The 17,394-nt window shown below is 40.6% G+C and overlaps 1 protein-coding gene across 3 annotated transcripts in view; it reads right to left on the bottom strand.

Moving 5' to 3' along the window:
- TEX2 (testis expressed 2) overlaps positions 1–17,394 on the bottom strand; it is a 102,198-nt gene that overhangs the window by 52,462 nt on the left and 32,342 nt on the right. For all 3 annotated transcript variants that reach the window (XM_083355436.1, XM_083355435.1, XM_083355437.1), the window contains exon 2: positions 636–2,248. In XM_083355436.1, the coding sequence (XP_083211562.1) occupies positions 636–2,225 (1,590 nt within the window). In that variant the 5' untranslated portion in view covers positions 2,226–2,248. The remainder of the gene's footprint in view (positions 1–635; positions 2,249–17,394) is intronic.

The raw sequence follows: 17,394 nt of genomic DNA, 5'->3' as shown, positions 1-17,394 counted from the left end.
AAGCTGAAGACTTTTTTTATTAAGTGTATTTGTGTTTGCTTTGGAATTGCTTGGAGAAATACTAGCCAGTATCTACAGAAAGCAGATTTAATACTGTGAAGTTCCTTTGCATTCTGATGCATTGTGTTTGCATGTGCTTTGAGATTGTTTGCAAAATGTTCCTTTGCTGGATCCAATCTGGGTCATTTACCGGGACCAGAGGTTTAGTCATCTGCTCATTTTGTCATTTTTGCTTCTGTTTTTATTGTTTAATGATTTTCATATTTTCTTGTGAGGTGCCCAGAATTTTTGGGAGCTGGATGGCATACAAATTGAGTCGAATAAATAAATAATAAAGTTGAGGCTTGATTAACGCATTGAAATCTGTCTTACAATATACACCACAGTAAAGCCACCATTTGACCTCATTAATCTTCCAGCTAACAAACCATAGCATGATAAATGTACAAATTACTCTGAGGGAAAACCCTATTAATTAAATTCATCACAGTCTACCAGCTCAAGTAAGAAATTGGCATCCAATCTATGTCTTAGGTTCAACACAGAGTTAAATGAATTCCAATACTGTTTGTAATATGTTCATATATGAACAATGTACGCAACTACAGAAGTTTCAAGGCAAAGCCGTGACTCACCTTAAATATCTCAGGCTCCTCAATGTCCAGAACTTCTGCATCATTAAGCTGGGTGTTCCAACTGGAATATCGCCTGTTATTTGTATCACTTGGTGTAAAAAGCCAAATTACACAGGTAGCGATAATAAATCCAATAGCAATTCCCAAGAAAAGTCCACTGAAGTAACTAGGGAGAGGAAGTATAAAGTAAACATAGATCAACATGGTGAGAAAGTACAGTGTCTTCATCGGAAGCCGTGCCTGTGGTGCAGGTAGTTCAATTCCACCTTCACTGCTAATTAGCGGAGAAATTTCTTCTTGCACTTCTGTCTTCTGCAAAATTTCCAATGGTTTGTCTTGTCTGTCATCCTCTATTAAGCAGAAGTCCTCAGAATACAACTCGCAGAACTCTTCATCTTCCTTACTTGCCAGGGCAGACAGGCAACAGCGTTCAAGTACCAGAGAAGTCTTAGAAGTAGAATCCTTTGTGCTTAAGAACGGGGAGCTTCTAGCTTCCATTTCTTTTTCGTGTCCTCCTTCAGTGGCTTGGGTTTTGGTACTCTTATTTACACTGGGATTACTTCCATAGAAGTCTCCTTCCGAATCACATTCTTCTTCCTTTATACTATAGTTATTATTGCTTTCCAAATGGCCATTCAAGCTGGAGAGATTGGAAAGTTCTGAAGCACTTGAAGACAAAGCTTTGGGCCTGTGGCTGCTGCTCTCATCACTCATTATCTTGCTGAAGAGCTGAAAAGGCTCATAAATCACCTCTGAAAATCGCCTCTTCGTGTTCTCAATTTTGGCTTCCATTTCGGGTACTTTAAAAAAGGAGCGAGTGTCTGGAGAGGTCAAGGGAGAGGAGGGAGCTGTTTTGGAATCACTACCTGTGCTTTGAGGCTGGGTGAACTGTTTGAAGAGGTGCAAGTTCAATTTAGATTCGGGTGGTTTGAACGACACGGTTTCAGGCTCCTGCTTAGAAGTGTCTGTGGACAGAGACTTCACCAGAGTTTTCATTAACTGCCTATGTCTCGTGGATAGAGAGGGCTCTTTTGGTTCAATGTCCGTGGAAAGGGATTTGACTAAACTCATGAAAGGCTTTGAGCTAGTAACAGTGGTTGGCGTGCTAGACAAGACGTGTGACTTGGAAGGGGAGGACAATGGAGAAGATGAAAGGCTGGGTCTCAGTTCCGAAGGCAATGCCACACCAAGTGGGCTAGGGGCTTGGCCCAAATCTGAGGAGGGCGATGCAGCCAATGGCACCACACTAAACCCTTGGGACTCCAAGGGTCTCACAGTTGGCAGAACTGTGGGAGATGCAGCCACAAAAAGCGAGGTAGTGGGACCAAAAGAATTCTGTTCACCATGATCAAAGCATAGGTCTTCCTTAGCTTCAAGTGCAGTTACAATGCTTTGGTCATCTAGTGTCTCAGAAGGAGACTCCGCACACTCTTCTTCTTCCTTCTCCTCCTCCTCCTCCTTCCCAAATGCCGAGAAATGAATGGTGATGGTTTCTCGGGAAGCGGATCGCTGAACCTGTACTTTGGGCGCTGGCTGCTTTGAGGACATTTCACTGGTTTTCTCTGCATGGCTAATGTTCAGACTTGTCATTGCAGGTCCCAGAGATACAGGGTCTGTAAAGAGGAAGCAAAACATAAATTAGACTGAAACTTTTAAACGTTGCACACGATAATACTTGTACAGACAGTCTTCGATTCACAACGGCAATTGAGCTAAAATTTCTCTTGACATTTGTTAAGTGAATTTTGCCCCATTTTATCACCTTTCTGGCCACAGTTGTTAAGTGAATCACTGCAGTTGTTAAGTTAGTCACAGGACTGTTAAATGAATCTGGCTTCCCCACTGACTTCGTTTGTCAGAAAGTCGCAAAAGGGAATCACATGACCCTGGGACACTGCAACCGGCATAAATACATGCCAGTTGCCAAGCATCTGAATTTTGATCACATGACCATGGGGATGCTGCAACATTTGTGAGAAAAACAGTCATAAGTCACTATTTTTCAGTGCCATTGTAACTTTGAAGAGTCACTAAGAGAATGGCTTTAAGTTGAGAATTACCGCTGTAACTATAGCAGTAAACATAGTGAGAAGAAATAATGAGCCTCTAGCAGCCCACATACATTACCTAATTGGAAAAATAATTATAGATAGCCAAAAGGTGGTTAATAGGGACATAAATGGTTGCATCACAAAAGCTGAAGAATATTTTTTAACTCCATTTCGGTCACTCTAAAGCAGACATGTCAAACACAAGGCCCAGGGGCCAGATCCGGCCCGTGAAGTGGTTCCATGTGGCCCACGAATCCATCCTGGAAACAGTGAGGGAACGGCCCCCTCTGCCTTGGCCCTGGCCCAGAGACCCTCCTTCTGCCAGAGATCTGTCCCACTCCTGCCCAGGCCCCCATAGGCACCCTTGATGCGAAAGATGTAGAGCTGGCCATGCCCACCCAGGCCACACCCACCCGGCCCCCTGAGGGCAACCGCAATGCTGATGCAGCCCTCAATGAAACTGAGTTTGACACCCCTGCTCTAAAGCCTTTTTACTAAAACTGTGAAGAAGATACAAAGTGAAGTGAAAAGAAAAACCAGTTTGCAAATTGACCCATCATAATTGTATTGAGAAAAGGCATTAAAAATGGATTCCCATATGTTTAAAAGATAAAAAATGAAAACTATATGGCTTGGATTCAAAGCATATTATAGTCAGTGTAAGATATACAGGCTATTCCAAACTGATTCCATGCACTGAATGGAATCTCTGCATTGCAATGGCTGTTGACAAGAGATAAAATATAAACTGAGTTCAAAGAATTCCATAATGTATATACATAACTAGAGCAGTTCTGCATTATTATTTTGATATAAGCAAAAAAAAATCTACCTAGATCAGGGCTTTTCAACCTTTTCACCCATTGTACCTCTTTTAGGATATGGCAATATTCGAGTACCACCAGTCGCCTAGCAAGGTGTCAAAAACATGATGACCCCCCCCAAAAAAGGAAAAAAGTGATGAAGTACAGTAGTGCTCCACTTACAACAGCTCGCTTAGTGACTGTTAGAAGTTACAATGGCATTGAAAAAAGTTCCCCCCAAGCCACAGCCGAGCAAGACACCTGCCTGCCCGCCTGGCGGCGCTCTTCCACCTGTCCGAGGTTTTCATTGTTGTGAGCATTTCTGCTGAGGATTAGCAGCAGGGGGGTAGGGTGGGGTGGGTGTTTGGTTTTTATTCCCCCCGTCTGCTGGGTGGTTGCAGCAGGTTTTTGGTCACTTCACATGACCCTGGGAGACTGTGACCATCGTAAATATGAATCAGTTGCCAAGCATCTGAATGTAAATCATAAGACCCTGGAGATGCTGCAACATTCCAGCTGATCAGCGCTTCTTCTGGTCTCAGCAGACACACCAGGATCAGCGCCGAGCTCCAGCTGGAGCCTGGCACTGATCCTGGCGCTTCCACTGAGCCCTGACAGCCATCTCTCGCTCAGATGCTGCCACTACTTCAGCTCATTCCCCTCCCCCTTCAGAGATATGGTATTGCAGCCAATAAAGATAGAGGAATCTCTAATTTGAAATTAATTTAATCAGATTTAGTGATGGTCATAACCTGTTGATTTTTCTGTGCCACTATTGGGATATTAATACAAGTACTCCCTTCATCCTTGAGAAGGTCTATCTATACCAGACATGTCAAACACAAGGCCCGGGGGCCGGATCTGGCCCGCGAAGTGGTTTCATGTGGCCCGCAAAGCCATCCTGGAAACAGTGAGGGAACGGCCCCCACTGCCTTGGCCCTGGCCCAGAGACCCTCCTTCTGACCCTCAGATCTGTCCCACTCCTGCCCAGGCCCCCATAGGCACCCTTGATGCAAACGATGTACAGCTGGCCACGCCCTCCCAGTAGGCCATATGCACTCTAGCCACGCCCACCCAGTAGGCCACACCCACCCTGGCCACACCCACCCGGCCCCTTGAGGGCAACTGCAGTGCTGATGCGGCCCTCAATGAAATTGAGTTTGACACCCCTGGACTACAGTCTTTTCTGCCAGGCTGCCCATCCAACTGAAACATCTATAAAAGGACGAATGTCAAGCTTCTGTTCACCAAAATGTACAAGCAATGTAAGATTATTTTTTTTTAACATTTTGCCAGATTGGAAAAAAACCAGACTATGTTCTCGGCTCATCAAAACATACAGTATTAAGGTATTGAGTATTGTATGGCAGTCTCAAAATCTGAACCGTAAATAACATTTCAAGCTATCATAATTTGAACATGGGCATCTCCAAACATAAAATGTTTGTGCATGTATTCCAAATCTGATAATTCTACTACTACTATCTCTTCATTTTCTTACTATAAATTTGCCACTGGTTAAGACAAGCTGTACAATAGGCAATGTCAACCATATATATGCAATCATTCCAAATTCTACACATGATAACCCTACAATTTACCATGAATCTATGAAAGGAGATAGCAAACCCTTGTGCTTCGAACTACAATTTTACCATTTATTCCAGCTGGCGGGGTCCAGGAAAAGGCCTTCTCTGCCATTGCACCAGCCCTCTGGAACATTGGCCCCCATCCTCCTGACCTTTTGTAAGGGCCTAAAGACCTCGCTCTGCAGTTAGCTTGGGGCCCAAATACGAAGCATCAAAGTGGAGCTGGTTGATCATGTAACAACAGATCCCACCTCCCCCTGCCCTCCCCATCTGTCATTGGATGTGTGTGTGTGCGTGCGTGCACGCATGCGTGATTGTAAGCCACCCAGTGTTACCCTGTGGTAAGATGGGCAGCCAATAAATTTTATAAATAAATAATAAATCAATAAAGCTATTCTAAACCTCTTATAGTATTTTGTGTCCTTTCTCACTAGAAGCCAAGCGACATATCTCCATTCTTACTTCTACTGAAGCAACGTTTCACAATGGCTACATTCACACATCACAATAAGTCACAATGTAGTTTCTTTTTTTCTGATCCCAGCAACTCTGGATCTATAATCTATGGCATATGACTTTGTGGGTTATGTGAATCCAGTCAATGCTAGCTTATTAAAACATGATTAGAACATGGCTTAATGTAGTATAGCAAGATGCTAGATATTTATTTATATTATGTCTTACTAGATCCAAATTTCTTCCTTCCTTCAAATTCCAAAATCGGGAAAGAGCCTCACCCCATGCATACGCTTTTGTGCTGAAACTGGTGTAAAACTGCACTGAATAAAATGCTAATCATTTTTCATACTAATTTAAACATACCTTTTCTAGTTATTCCGGTCATCACATGCTTCCAAAAAGTCCCTCAAGTTCATTATGTATGGCTTATATGATGCCTGCCACAAGTTCAATTAAAATTACACCTATTTCCTCCTAACTCTCAATAATTATAAATGTGGGGTTTTATTAGGATTTGGATGACTTCTGTATGTTTCTGCTAGTTATCCTCTGAAGTTATTCAACTAATTTTTAAAATTGACACAAAACCTATGCTTATTCATTGACTGATTCTCCATTGTTTCCTGAAAAGCCTGATTCCTCTCTTCTAGCTACCATGGAAAAAAAATAAACAGTCATTCTCAACCTTTAAAGAACTTTATAAGTACCAACATTCTTATTTCCTGTTAAAGGAACATCATTGTGCTGGGTGAGGGCAAAGAATCAAACAATAGTTCACTGAATCAAGAGTGAATCATTTTTGATGGCCTGAAACTTCACGTAACCATTTTTGGGATGTCAGTGGGCTGCTGGTGCTGGTGGGGTTGCTATTACAAATAGAGGGAGCCCTCATTTTTTAGCTTTGGGATTTGTAGTAGAATCGATTTTTTAAAATAAACTATTGGGCCTATTTCAAATTTTATCTTTAAAATGTCTAGTACAAATAATAATAATAATAATAATAATAATAATAATAATAATAATAATAATAATAATAATAATAATAATAATAATAATTTAATTTCTATACCGCCCTTCTCCCAAAGGACTCAGGGCGGTGTACAGGGCAATAAATACAATAAAATACAATGTACAAACGTTAAAAAAGAATTAAGTAAGTAGCCCAATTATAATAAAAATTAATAAAATTAATATTAAAATACCCCAAACCCATCAGACCAGGCCGGCTTGTTCAAATAAGTAAGTACAAGATGTACAAGAAGTACATCCAGAATTAAATGATTCAATACTCATAAAAGTAGTCAACAGAAAGCGGCACCTATCCATTCAGTGTGTCTGTTCATTAGTGTGACATGTGAACCAGATCTATGATTGGATATTTGTGGTGAAGTGGAGGAATCTCATCTGAAGGAAAAAGGAGTCCCACTTGTGCCTCAAGAATCCCCTCCAAGGCAATGAGTTGGGCAAGTTGGAATATGGAGGAAAAGCATACTTTAATGCTGATACTGCTAAGGGCGACTTAAGGCTGACTCATCCATAAGACGAAACCAAAGTTATACAGTAGGTACATGATAGGATGGGGAGGGGGGAAAGGTTGTCAGGACATGTTTGTGCCATCGTTAAATGTAAACAGGAAATCCTGAAGAATTTTTTTTTAATCAAGAACTAACTTAAATAAGATTAACAGATTGCAAGAATGTATATTAGGATCGTTGCATGATGGTATCGCAGTGGTTAGAATGCAGTACTGCAGACTAATTCTACTGACTGCCGATAGCCAGTACTTTGGCAGTTCAAATCTCACCAGGTCTCAAGGTTGACTCAGCCTTCCATTCTTCCGAGGTGGATAAAATGAGGACCCAGATTGTTGGGGGCAATAGGCTGGCTCTGTAAACCACTTAGAGAGGGCTGTAAAGCACTGTGAAGCAGTATATAAGTCTAAGTCAGACATGTCAAACACAAGGCCCGGGGGGCGGATGCGGCCCGCGAAGTGGTTTCATGTGGCCCGCGAAGCCATCCTGGAAACAGTGAGGGAACGGCCCCCACTGCCTTGGCCCTGGCCCAGAGACCCTCCTTCTGCCAGAGACCCCCAGATCTGTCCCACTCCTGCCCAGACCCCCATAGGCACCCTTGATGCGAACGATGTAGAGCTGGCCACGCCCACCCAGTAGGCCATACGCACTCTAGCCACGCCCACCCAGTAGGCCACGCCCGCCCTGGCCATACCCACCCGGCCCCCTGAGGGCAACCGCAATGCTGATGCGGCCCTCAATGAAATTGAGTTTGACACCCCTGGTCTAAGTGGTATTGCTATTTACCAACTAGGATGTGATTGAGGTCCTATTTGAACAGAGTACAGCTTTAATAAAAGCTATCATGAGTATGTATTACTAAAAACTGCTTTCTTGTAATTATATTTTTTAAAAGTTGTTCTCAGAAGGGGAGGAAACAAATCCTCAAGAACCACCTTAATCATCATCTCCTATTTCCTGACCTTGTTGAAAAACCAGTTTAATATTTCAATTGCCTAATTAATGAATTTTTGGCCTGCTCTTTATTTATTCACTCACTTAAGGCATATTTACTAATCCTTTAAGCAGCTGCACGAATACGTCAGCCTCTATCCTCAGTTTTACAATCTAAAGACATAAAACTAAGGTAAGAGAATTGGAAATGAGAGAGCTGAGTCTAAGCTAATACAGACACAAGTTCTTGATCACAAAATAATTCTGCAGAACATAGAAAGTAGAAAGCCTGGTTCTTGTATGTAAAAGTCAGCTTACCTCCCCATCATGGTTTTACTAGTGCTCACACTGCATTTCTTGGTATTAATTAACTGAGTTAATGTCACTGTTTCACTCTTGACACCAAAGAATGTACAAGTAGTCTTCGACTTATGACCACAATTGAGCCCAAAACGGAGCCCATACATACATACAAAACGTCCAGGTGTCTTTTCATAGTATATAGTATGAAGGTGCTTCACCTGTTTACTTCCCATTATAGAGGATATAGAAATTTCTTCAGCTCTTTCTAGCAAAACTCAGAACACCTCAGTTGATTAAGGAAAATCAATTATCACTATCCTTCCTTGCTCATCTGCTTCTGAAGGAAACAGTACATGATTGCACCATTTTTAACTCTTTCTTACCATTATGAATTATAGCAAGAAGCAGAAAACAATGCTTTAGTACCAAATCTTTTTGCAGCAGGCACCAAAATGTTCTTTTCCTCTAGGTGGAGATCACCCTTCAGATTGGTAGTAGGAATTAGAGATGTGGCTGTGTGTTTTTCACCCCTACCCATCATTGTCCTACTAGTTTCTCTTATTTCTTTGGTTTATTTTTATTTTTTTGTACAAGCTGCGTTTAGCACTGCAAGCTTCATAAAATAAAATGTCTTCTTGTTTCTTTGCAAGTAATTTCTGTTGATGGCCTTTTAAAATTACTTCCACTCTATTGAATTCTGTGTTCCCCAGTAACCTTCTCTTGAATCCTATGAAGGAGTAGCAAGAGTTACAATCAAGAGGAAAGCTTATTACTCAAGCAGGTTTTGAAGCTATTGGGCTGACTCCAACTGAGTCAAAATGTCATCTGCCCATTTTGGAAAATGAAAATGTTTGTTTCTATTGCTGATACTCTTTCTGCATTCTGTTGGCTCTGTTTTAAATCACTGCCAGTTCAAAGGAGTGGGTGGTGCTAGAACTAGAGGAAGATTACACTTCATTACCAACACAGCTAAGGACAATTTAAACCTATCTCAATCAGGGCTGGGGAAAAGATAAAAGCAACATTATAGAGTCACAATAGAGAAATGTTGCCAGGACATATCTGTACATGTTAGGTGTAACCAGGGAAAGGTCTTACGCTGACCTCTTTTAAACTCTTAATGACAAACATAAGAACACCATACTGAATTATGAAGCCAGCAGCTGGAGCTGCAGCTTATACAAGTGCCATAAACTGGCCTGCTATAGTAGAAATGTTTTAGGAAAACACAAGATTTGCCTGTATTGCACCCACTGTGAGAAAAAGAACAATGAGCTGGATGTTTGCACTTTGCTGTCACCATCATCAACACACCCACTTGAATGTGAAAACAAAGACATTCTCATATAGGGGAGGATGAAAATCTGGCAACAAGTGTCTGGAAGAATGCCTGGGCACCAAAAATCTGTGTATTATGCAGAAAAACAAACCCTTCTGATTCCCCGGGTTTAGCAACAGAGCAGGATTTTGCCCCCAGATAGCTTTTTTCCTAACTTACCGTAACTGGAAAATCCTAGACTGTGTGATTGCAACACATCTGAAGGGCACCCTGTAAGGGATTCTTGCCTTATGTCACTCTTGCACCTCTATTTTTCTCAGTCACAGATCCCATTAACTGTTGCTCAAAACCTGTGGTGCTAACCATATGATGCTGCCTTTGTCTCACCCTAGCCTATAGTTTCATGCTTATATTACTGTGCTAAAGGGGTACTTTTGACTGTTCCCCATCATCTCTTCTATGTGCAGGATTTCTGGCACTTTAACGGCAGCCACAATGATAGCAATAGCAATAGCACTTAGACTTAGCAATAGCACTAAGACTTATATACCACTTCATAGTGCTTTACAGCACCATCTGAGCTGTTTACAGTCAGTCTATTGCCCGCAACAAGCTGGGTCCTCATTCCACCAACCTTGGAGGATGGAAGGCTAAGTCAACTTTGAGCCAGCGAGGATCAAACTGCTGGCAGTTGGCAGAGTTATCCTGCAATACGGCGATACTGCATTCTAACCACTGTCTCAGCATAGACCTTTCCCTGTTTACACCACAGTAATGAGATATTAATGGCTGAGTTTAGTTCCCTCTGTGGAACGGAACAATTTAGAGAGCCAGTTTGGTTAAGAAATAAGGCCAGAAATCAGGAGACTATGAGTTAGATATGTCTTAGATATGAAGCCAACTGGATGACCTTGGGCCAGTCACACTCTCTCAGGCCTAGAAAACAGACAAGGGCAAATCACTTCTGAAAAAACCTTGCCTAGAAAACTGCAGGGACTAATCTGGGCAGTGACCAGGAATTAAAAATTGACTTGAAAGAGCACATAGAACAAATTACATTTTGTGTTGTCTCACAAACTGATGGAAAAATATATTAAAGCAGCTAAGTGAATATGCCCTCAATGTTTCTCTGAAAAAAATCAGATTATTCTGTTCCTTTATCATCCAAAGTATACATTTCAAAGTTATAAATGTTCCAGGAAAAAAATTCTGCTTGATTTATTTTATAAATAAAAATATGTTTTTATCCCACCAGGCTCAAGGTTGACTCAGCCTTCCATCCTTCCGAGGTAGGTAAAATGAGGACCCAGATTGTTGGGGGCAATTAAGCTGACTTTGTAATAATACCGCTTGGGGGTGTGTGTGAAAGCCCTAATAAGCAGGCATATACATAGAATGAAGGCTACTGCTAAGCTTGTAAGCCGCCCTGAGTCTTCGGAGAAGGGCGGGATATAAATGGAATTAAAATAAAATAAAAAAAATAAATCAGAACTATTTTGAACTTCTCATATCCAATCATCCAAAACTAGAAATTACTTCTACATGAACTTTGCAGTAAATTACTCTTGGGATTACAATCAGCTTTCCTATGCCACATCCTCTCAAGCATTAAAGTGCTCCTTTACAAACCTTTCAAACTAGATTTCAGGATACTGAAAGTAGAAGCTGCAACTAGTCAAGCCCTCATATCATACAATAATTATATAAAGACTTTTCAATTCATTATTTTCTGAAAAATAACTACACATTCTCCACAAGAATTCTATCTGAAGCTTGGCATAAACAAGTGAGAAAGCTAGGCATAATAGGTAAGATGATCAAAATGAGGTGTTTTAATCTACAAATTAATGTGTATTGCTGAGCCGGTACTGGCAGACTAAAGAAAATTAATGAATTATCTCTACAAAATACATTTCCATGTTAGGGATATAAATATTTCACAACTCTATTTAATATCTGAAATTTTAATTTGGGAATTGAAATCCAACAATTATGGAGGATATCAGATTAATGAAGTCTGCAGTTTAAGACCAAAGTGTCATAAACCATCCTTTCTAAACCATAATTTGTGCATTTTTAATTTGTTTTTATGGCAATATCCTCACCTCAACCGCTGATCTCAAATACCTGACCGTGCTTCAGGTGCTGCCTACAGCTTCTTGATGACTCAGAACGCAGAGTGTATGTAAAGCTTACCTTTGGAAACCAAACTCTGCAATTAGCAAAGGCATTATTAGTTGCCTACCAATTTAAGCATTAAGGAGTCATTCAACCTGCAACTAGAAGAGCTACTAATTGCAGCTTTTGGGTTCTGTTGGATATTTCAAATTTTATATATAAGCTTCCCGAGGATTATGACACTGGTGCAATTGGTTGACAAATTAAGTAGAAATGTAAATATGAGAGCAGCTGCTCACATAGAAACTGGTCTCTCCTCTCCCCCCCCCCAAAAAAAAGAAGAAGAGAGAATTGTATTAATGCATGAACATCTGCAGATAGAATTCACTAGATGCCTGGTGCTGGGAGTGAGCTGGAAACAATGCAAGTGTGGCACTTTCCTTTTATTCATTTCAAACCGTTTTTAAAGAATAAAAAGATAAGTAAGCACAATAACCTATAATAAAATATACTTCTTAAACTATGGTTAATCATTGCATGTACAATTCTTCCCTCCAGTGGGCTTCACGTTCTCTCCTAATGTCATCATAAGCTATCACTTTCATTTGCAACTAAACATCATGCTAAGTCAAAGCAGACATGTTTTAACACAGTGTATGAATTAACTATTATGTCCAAACCTTAACCAGGACAATTATAACAGTCAATTTCATCCTTGTTCACAATCCTGGCTTTTTATCCCCACAGTGCTCTCTAACACTGGCTGGGAGTTGTGAGGTTTATATTCCAACATAGTTTGAAAACACCAAATTGAGGATTGCTACTTTAAATAAACAACAGCCCTAAATTCAGAACAGGCAGTTGAAAACAGAATGGAAATCTTCAGATTTCATGATGTGAAAAAAAAGATTGAGAATGCCATTTATTTGGGCTAATTCACACAGCACTGTCTACACTGAAGTTTGAATTAAGCTCTCCATCTAAAAAGTAGGAAGGAGAGAGTTCCACAATCATTAAACTAAGGAATAATAAAAATCTGAATAAATTAATGTAATCTCTGTCTGCCTTTTCTAGCAACTCTTTCAGTGCCATAACTGTAAAAAAAAAGAATTTCCTGTCACCTCTGAAGACAGGGCTTTGTAGACAAAGAATTTCTATTACATTAATATTTTGGAAAATAATATTTGTGTAGGCATCATTGTCCTTTTGCATGTTGAACGTGAATATCAAGTTTCATACTTCAGACCTTTATTGTTCAAGCTTTGTATTTTGACTGTTTCTGAAGGGAGGGTTGAAATCCCCCTCCCTCTTTGCAGGGAGGAAGGTACTTAGCAGCTTATTTAGGTGGAAAGACGAAGATTGGAGTATAAGAGAGGTTGATCTTACCTGGTCTCTTCCACGCTGCTTTAATGTTGCCTGGTCATAAGTGTGACTTCGGCTGTCTGCAGCCTAGTGACCAGCCGTGTTGCTATGGCTGGTCTTTCGTCTGCAGGCACTAACAGGAGAGGGAATGCAGGCACTAACAGGAGAGTTGTGGCTCCCCCGCGTTTCTGCAAAAGCCCCTTCTTGCTGGCCGCCCCTCCAGGGTGACTCTTCGGCCCTTTTAGGACACCCCCCCACAGTGATGCGAAACTGGACGTGGAAGATGAAAGCCATTCTTCAAGCGTCCATAATGGCCGGAGGTCTACAAAGAGTATATTAACTACAAAAGTACTACTGTACAATAATTACACTGTATATAACCAAAAAATGGAAAAAAAACCACAGCTAGGCACTCTGTCAAAACTAGTGACAGCACATACAACTCTTCACAAAGTTACATAAAGTAAGTTTCACAATGAAGAAGTAGGTATACATACAACCTATTCAACCAACACAGTGAGGTTCTGCAGACCTAGAAGTAGGTAACAGTTTTTTCATGAGAATGAAATAAAGTGAAAATCAAACAGTTCTTCATGACTTCATGGATACACCTATGCAGTTTTCTTGACAATTTTAGAAAGTACTTTTGCTTCTGCCTTCTTCAGGATATGTCTTCAATTGCCCAACATAGTCAACAACTGTAGGATTTTTTTTGTGTGTGTGATGATCTCTCATCTAAGCACCTTCAACCCTGATTGGTCTTTTCAAAACAAAGTTATCCAGTTACTGTCCCATTGCAAAAGTGTCAGCATAAACAAATGAGTCAAACCACAAAATGACTTTTTTTTTAAAAGAGAGAAATGAAAGAGCCCTGCAAAATACTGTTAAGAACCCACAAAGGAAATAAGATTCTGTCTTAATCTTTGCCTTTTTGGCAAAATATCTTCTACCCTGTGCACAAACTTAACCAATTAATACCATTGTGCAGAAGAATGTAGTCAAAAGAAAAAAAAACATAAAGCTGCATCAAGTATTTCAGCTGTGTTCTGAAAACATAATATAAGCTTTGTAAAATAAAGCCGATCAGAAGCTTTACACAATTTGGAAAATGCTCTGTGTTCACCCTGCCAAGCACAATTTAATAAGCAATAGTTAGAAGCGAGTGATTAAAAAGTTTTAAATTTCTTGAAAAGAAGGACGAGGGGTGACATGATAGCAGTGTTCCAATATCTCAGGGGCTGCCACAAAGAAGAGAGAGTCAAGCTATTCTCCAAAGCACCTGAAGGCAGGACAAGAAGCTACGGATGGAAAATAATCAAAGAGAGAAGCAACCTAGAACTAAGGAGAAATTTCCTAACAGAACAATTAATCAGTGGAACAACCTGCCTCCAGAAGTTGTGAATGCTCCAACACTGGAGGTTTTTAAGAAGAGACTGGACAGCCATTTGTCTGAAATGGTATAGGGTTTCCTGCCTAAGCAGGGGGTTGGACTAGATGACCTCCAAGGTCCCTTCCAACTTCATCATCATCACCATTATTATTATTAATCATCGCACAGTCAGCCAGATGTTCAGACTGGATTTGGCATTTTTGTCTACCTATCAAGTCCTTACCAAGGACCTGGGATAGACAGATGTGGATGTTTGATGGTATTACAGATATTGTTGTAGGATGGAAGCAGTTCCTAGTAAGGCCGCCTTTTGCCATTGATTAATTGCGAATTTGTCAATGCCAATGGTGTTCATGTGGTGCTCCAGTTGTTTTGGGATTGCACCCAAGGCACTTATTACTATTGGTACTATCCTTGTTTGCCTTTGCTACAGTCATTCTATTTCTATTTGTAAGTCTTTGTATTTTGTTATCTTCTCCAGTTCTTTTTCGTCCGTTCTGCTTTCTCCAGGCACTGCCACGTTTCCTTGTCTGATAGTAAGTGTGGCACATTTGTCCAAGCCAAACTCCATTGCAATATCTTGGCTATATATATATGGACAGTGCCATTAAAATTATAGACAGATCATTTCTTTGTCAGTGGGCAAACGTAAACAATCAACAGGGGATCAAATAATTTTTCCCCTCACTGTATCTGTTCTGAAGAAAATACATTATATTTGACATAATTTTGGATGTTGTCAATTTTTGTTTTAGTATTAGAGGAAAACAAACTTTCCTACAGCCACTTATAAATATAAGAAAAGGCAGTTTGTTCATAACATACTTTTCCTAAGAGCATGTATCACATAAAAGAGCAATGTTTTGACTTTACTGCTTTTCAAAGAACCCCCCCCAAATAAACCAATATCCGCCCTAAGAGTAACCAGTCAGCCTCAGGGACAAATTATTTCCCTCCCACATGTATTACAAAGTAACAGTCCATAGCAAATTAAATTTAGCTTAGTATTGCTTCATGCTCCTTTCTCTCTATTTTTGTTTCCCTTTTGACAACTGTTTCCACTCTAGTTGCTGAATCTTTATTCAGAATGATTCCTAGCCGGAAGGAGAGAGGCGTGGCAAAGGTTGATTGACTTAAGTCTCTAGGGCAGAAAGGCAAGATCAACCAATCAGTGGATTCTCCACTCGTCATGCTGGAGAATTTCTTTGATTACCATCAGTTTGGGAAAATTAGACTGCAATGGCTGGGTGCCCTCAATTCACTGCCCAACCTTTAATCAATTCAGCAAATCAAAATTTAAAAACATGAATGTCAAGATCCACAATATTTATTCAGTTCACTATATATGGCAGGGGTGTCAAACTCAATTTTATTGAGGGCAGCATCAGCATTGCGGTTGCCCTCAGGGGGCCAGGTGGGTATGGCCAGGGTGGGCATGGTCTCCTGGGGAGGCGTGGCTAGAGTGCGTATGGCCTACTGGGTGGGCATGGCCAGCTCTAATCGTTCGCATCAAGGGTGCCTATGGGGGCCTGGGCAGGAGTGGGACAGATCTGAGGGTCTCTGGCAGAAGGAGGGTCTCTGGGCCAGGGCTAAGACAGTGGGGGCCGTTCCCTCACTGTTTCCAGGATGGCTTCACGGGCCACATGAAACCACTTCGCGGGCCGGATCCGGCCCCTGGGCCTTGTGTTTGACATGTCTGATATATGGAAACTCAAACTCCCAAGTTCTGGTTTAAATAAAATCATATACATTGTAGAATTATTAAATACTTATTTTTGTTCTCATCTTCATCTAGTCCAGGGGTAGGCAACCTTGGCTCTTTGATGACTCATGGACTTCAACTCCCAGAATTCCTGAGCCAGCATAGCATAGCATAGCTGGTTCAGGAATTCTGGGAGTTGAAGTCCGTGAGTCATCAAAGAGCCAAGGTTGCCTACCCCTGATCTAGTCAATCTAGTGATTTAATGTGCATCTATTCAAAGTTAAACCAAATCAGACTGTGCAAAATCCTCTCTTCATAGCTTAGTCCTACCAGGTAGTCCTCAACTTATAACCACCCATTCAGCAACTGTTCTAACTTACCATACAATGGCACTGAAAAAATTACATATGACTAGTCCTCGCACTTATGACCATCGCAACACCCACAGGGTTACATGATCAAAATGTAGGTGCTTAGCAACTGGCATATATTTACAATGGTTGCAACATCCTGGGGTCATATGACCAACACTTGTGACCTTCCAACAAGCAATGTTAATTCACTTAACAACCCCATGATTCGCTTAACAACTGTGGCAAAAAGGGTGTAAAATTGGACACTATTCACTTATTTTATATTTATATTTCCTATTTCTAAATTGCCCATCTCCTTCAGAGGGGGCTCTTACCAACTGTCTTGCTTAGCAACAAAAAATCTGGACCAAGTTGTGATCATATGTCGAGGACTACCTATATGCACAGATCTACAAGCTGAAGATACACACTGAAATATATCTTCCTTTTGAGATTGCATCTTTTTAGATCACCTTTGAATTAATTCCAATTTAGTTTTTGTTCTAGCCCATGGGTAGGCAACCTTGGTTCTTTTATGACTCACGGACTTCAACTCCCAGAATTCCTGTGTCAGCATAGCATAGCTGTTGTAGCCCCTGTTCTAGCCCTACCAACCACCTTTAAAAAGTATAGTCTTCAGCTTTTTAAAAAGTTGTACATAGTGTGATTCTACTGATCAATGTTTAATATGATACTTCTTTATGATCCACTATCATTATCAGGGAGAAAAAGACAAGAATCAGCAGTTCAAATCTTTTTGAATGACAACATTCTTTTTTCCATTTATCTTTTATAATTTTTCTAAAGAAAACTTATCTATTAGGATCTTCAATATTAAATTCACAAAAGTGAATTCACTTTCATTCTGAAGCACCCTCAACATTT

This window comes from Vipera ursinii (assembly GCF_947247035.1).
Source record: "Vipera ursinii genome assembly, chromosome: 2".
NCBI lineage: Eukaryota > Metazoa > Chordata > Lepidosauria > Squamata > Viperidae > Vipera > Vipera ursinii.
The sequence above is the reverse complement of the archived record's forward strand: the minus strand, read 5'-3'. Positions and strand labels throughout refer to the sequence as shown.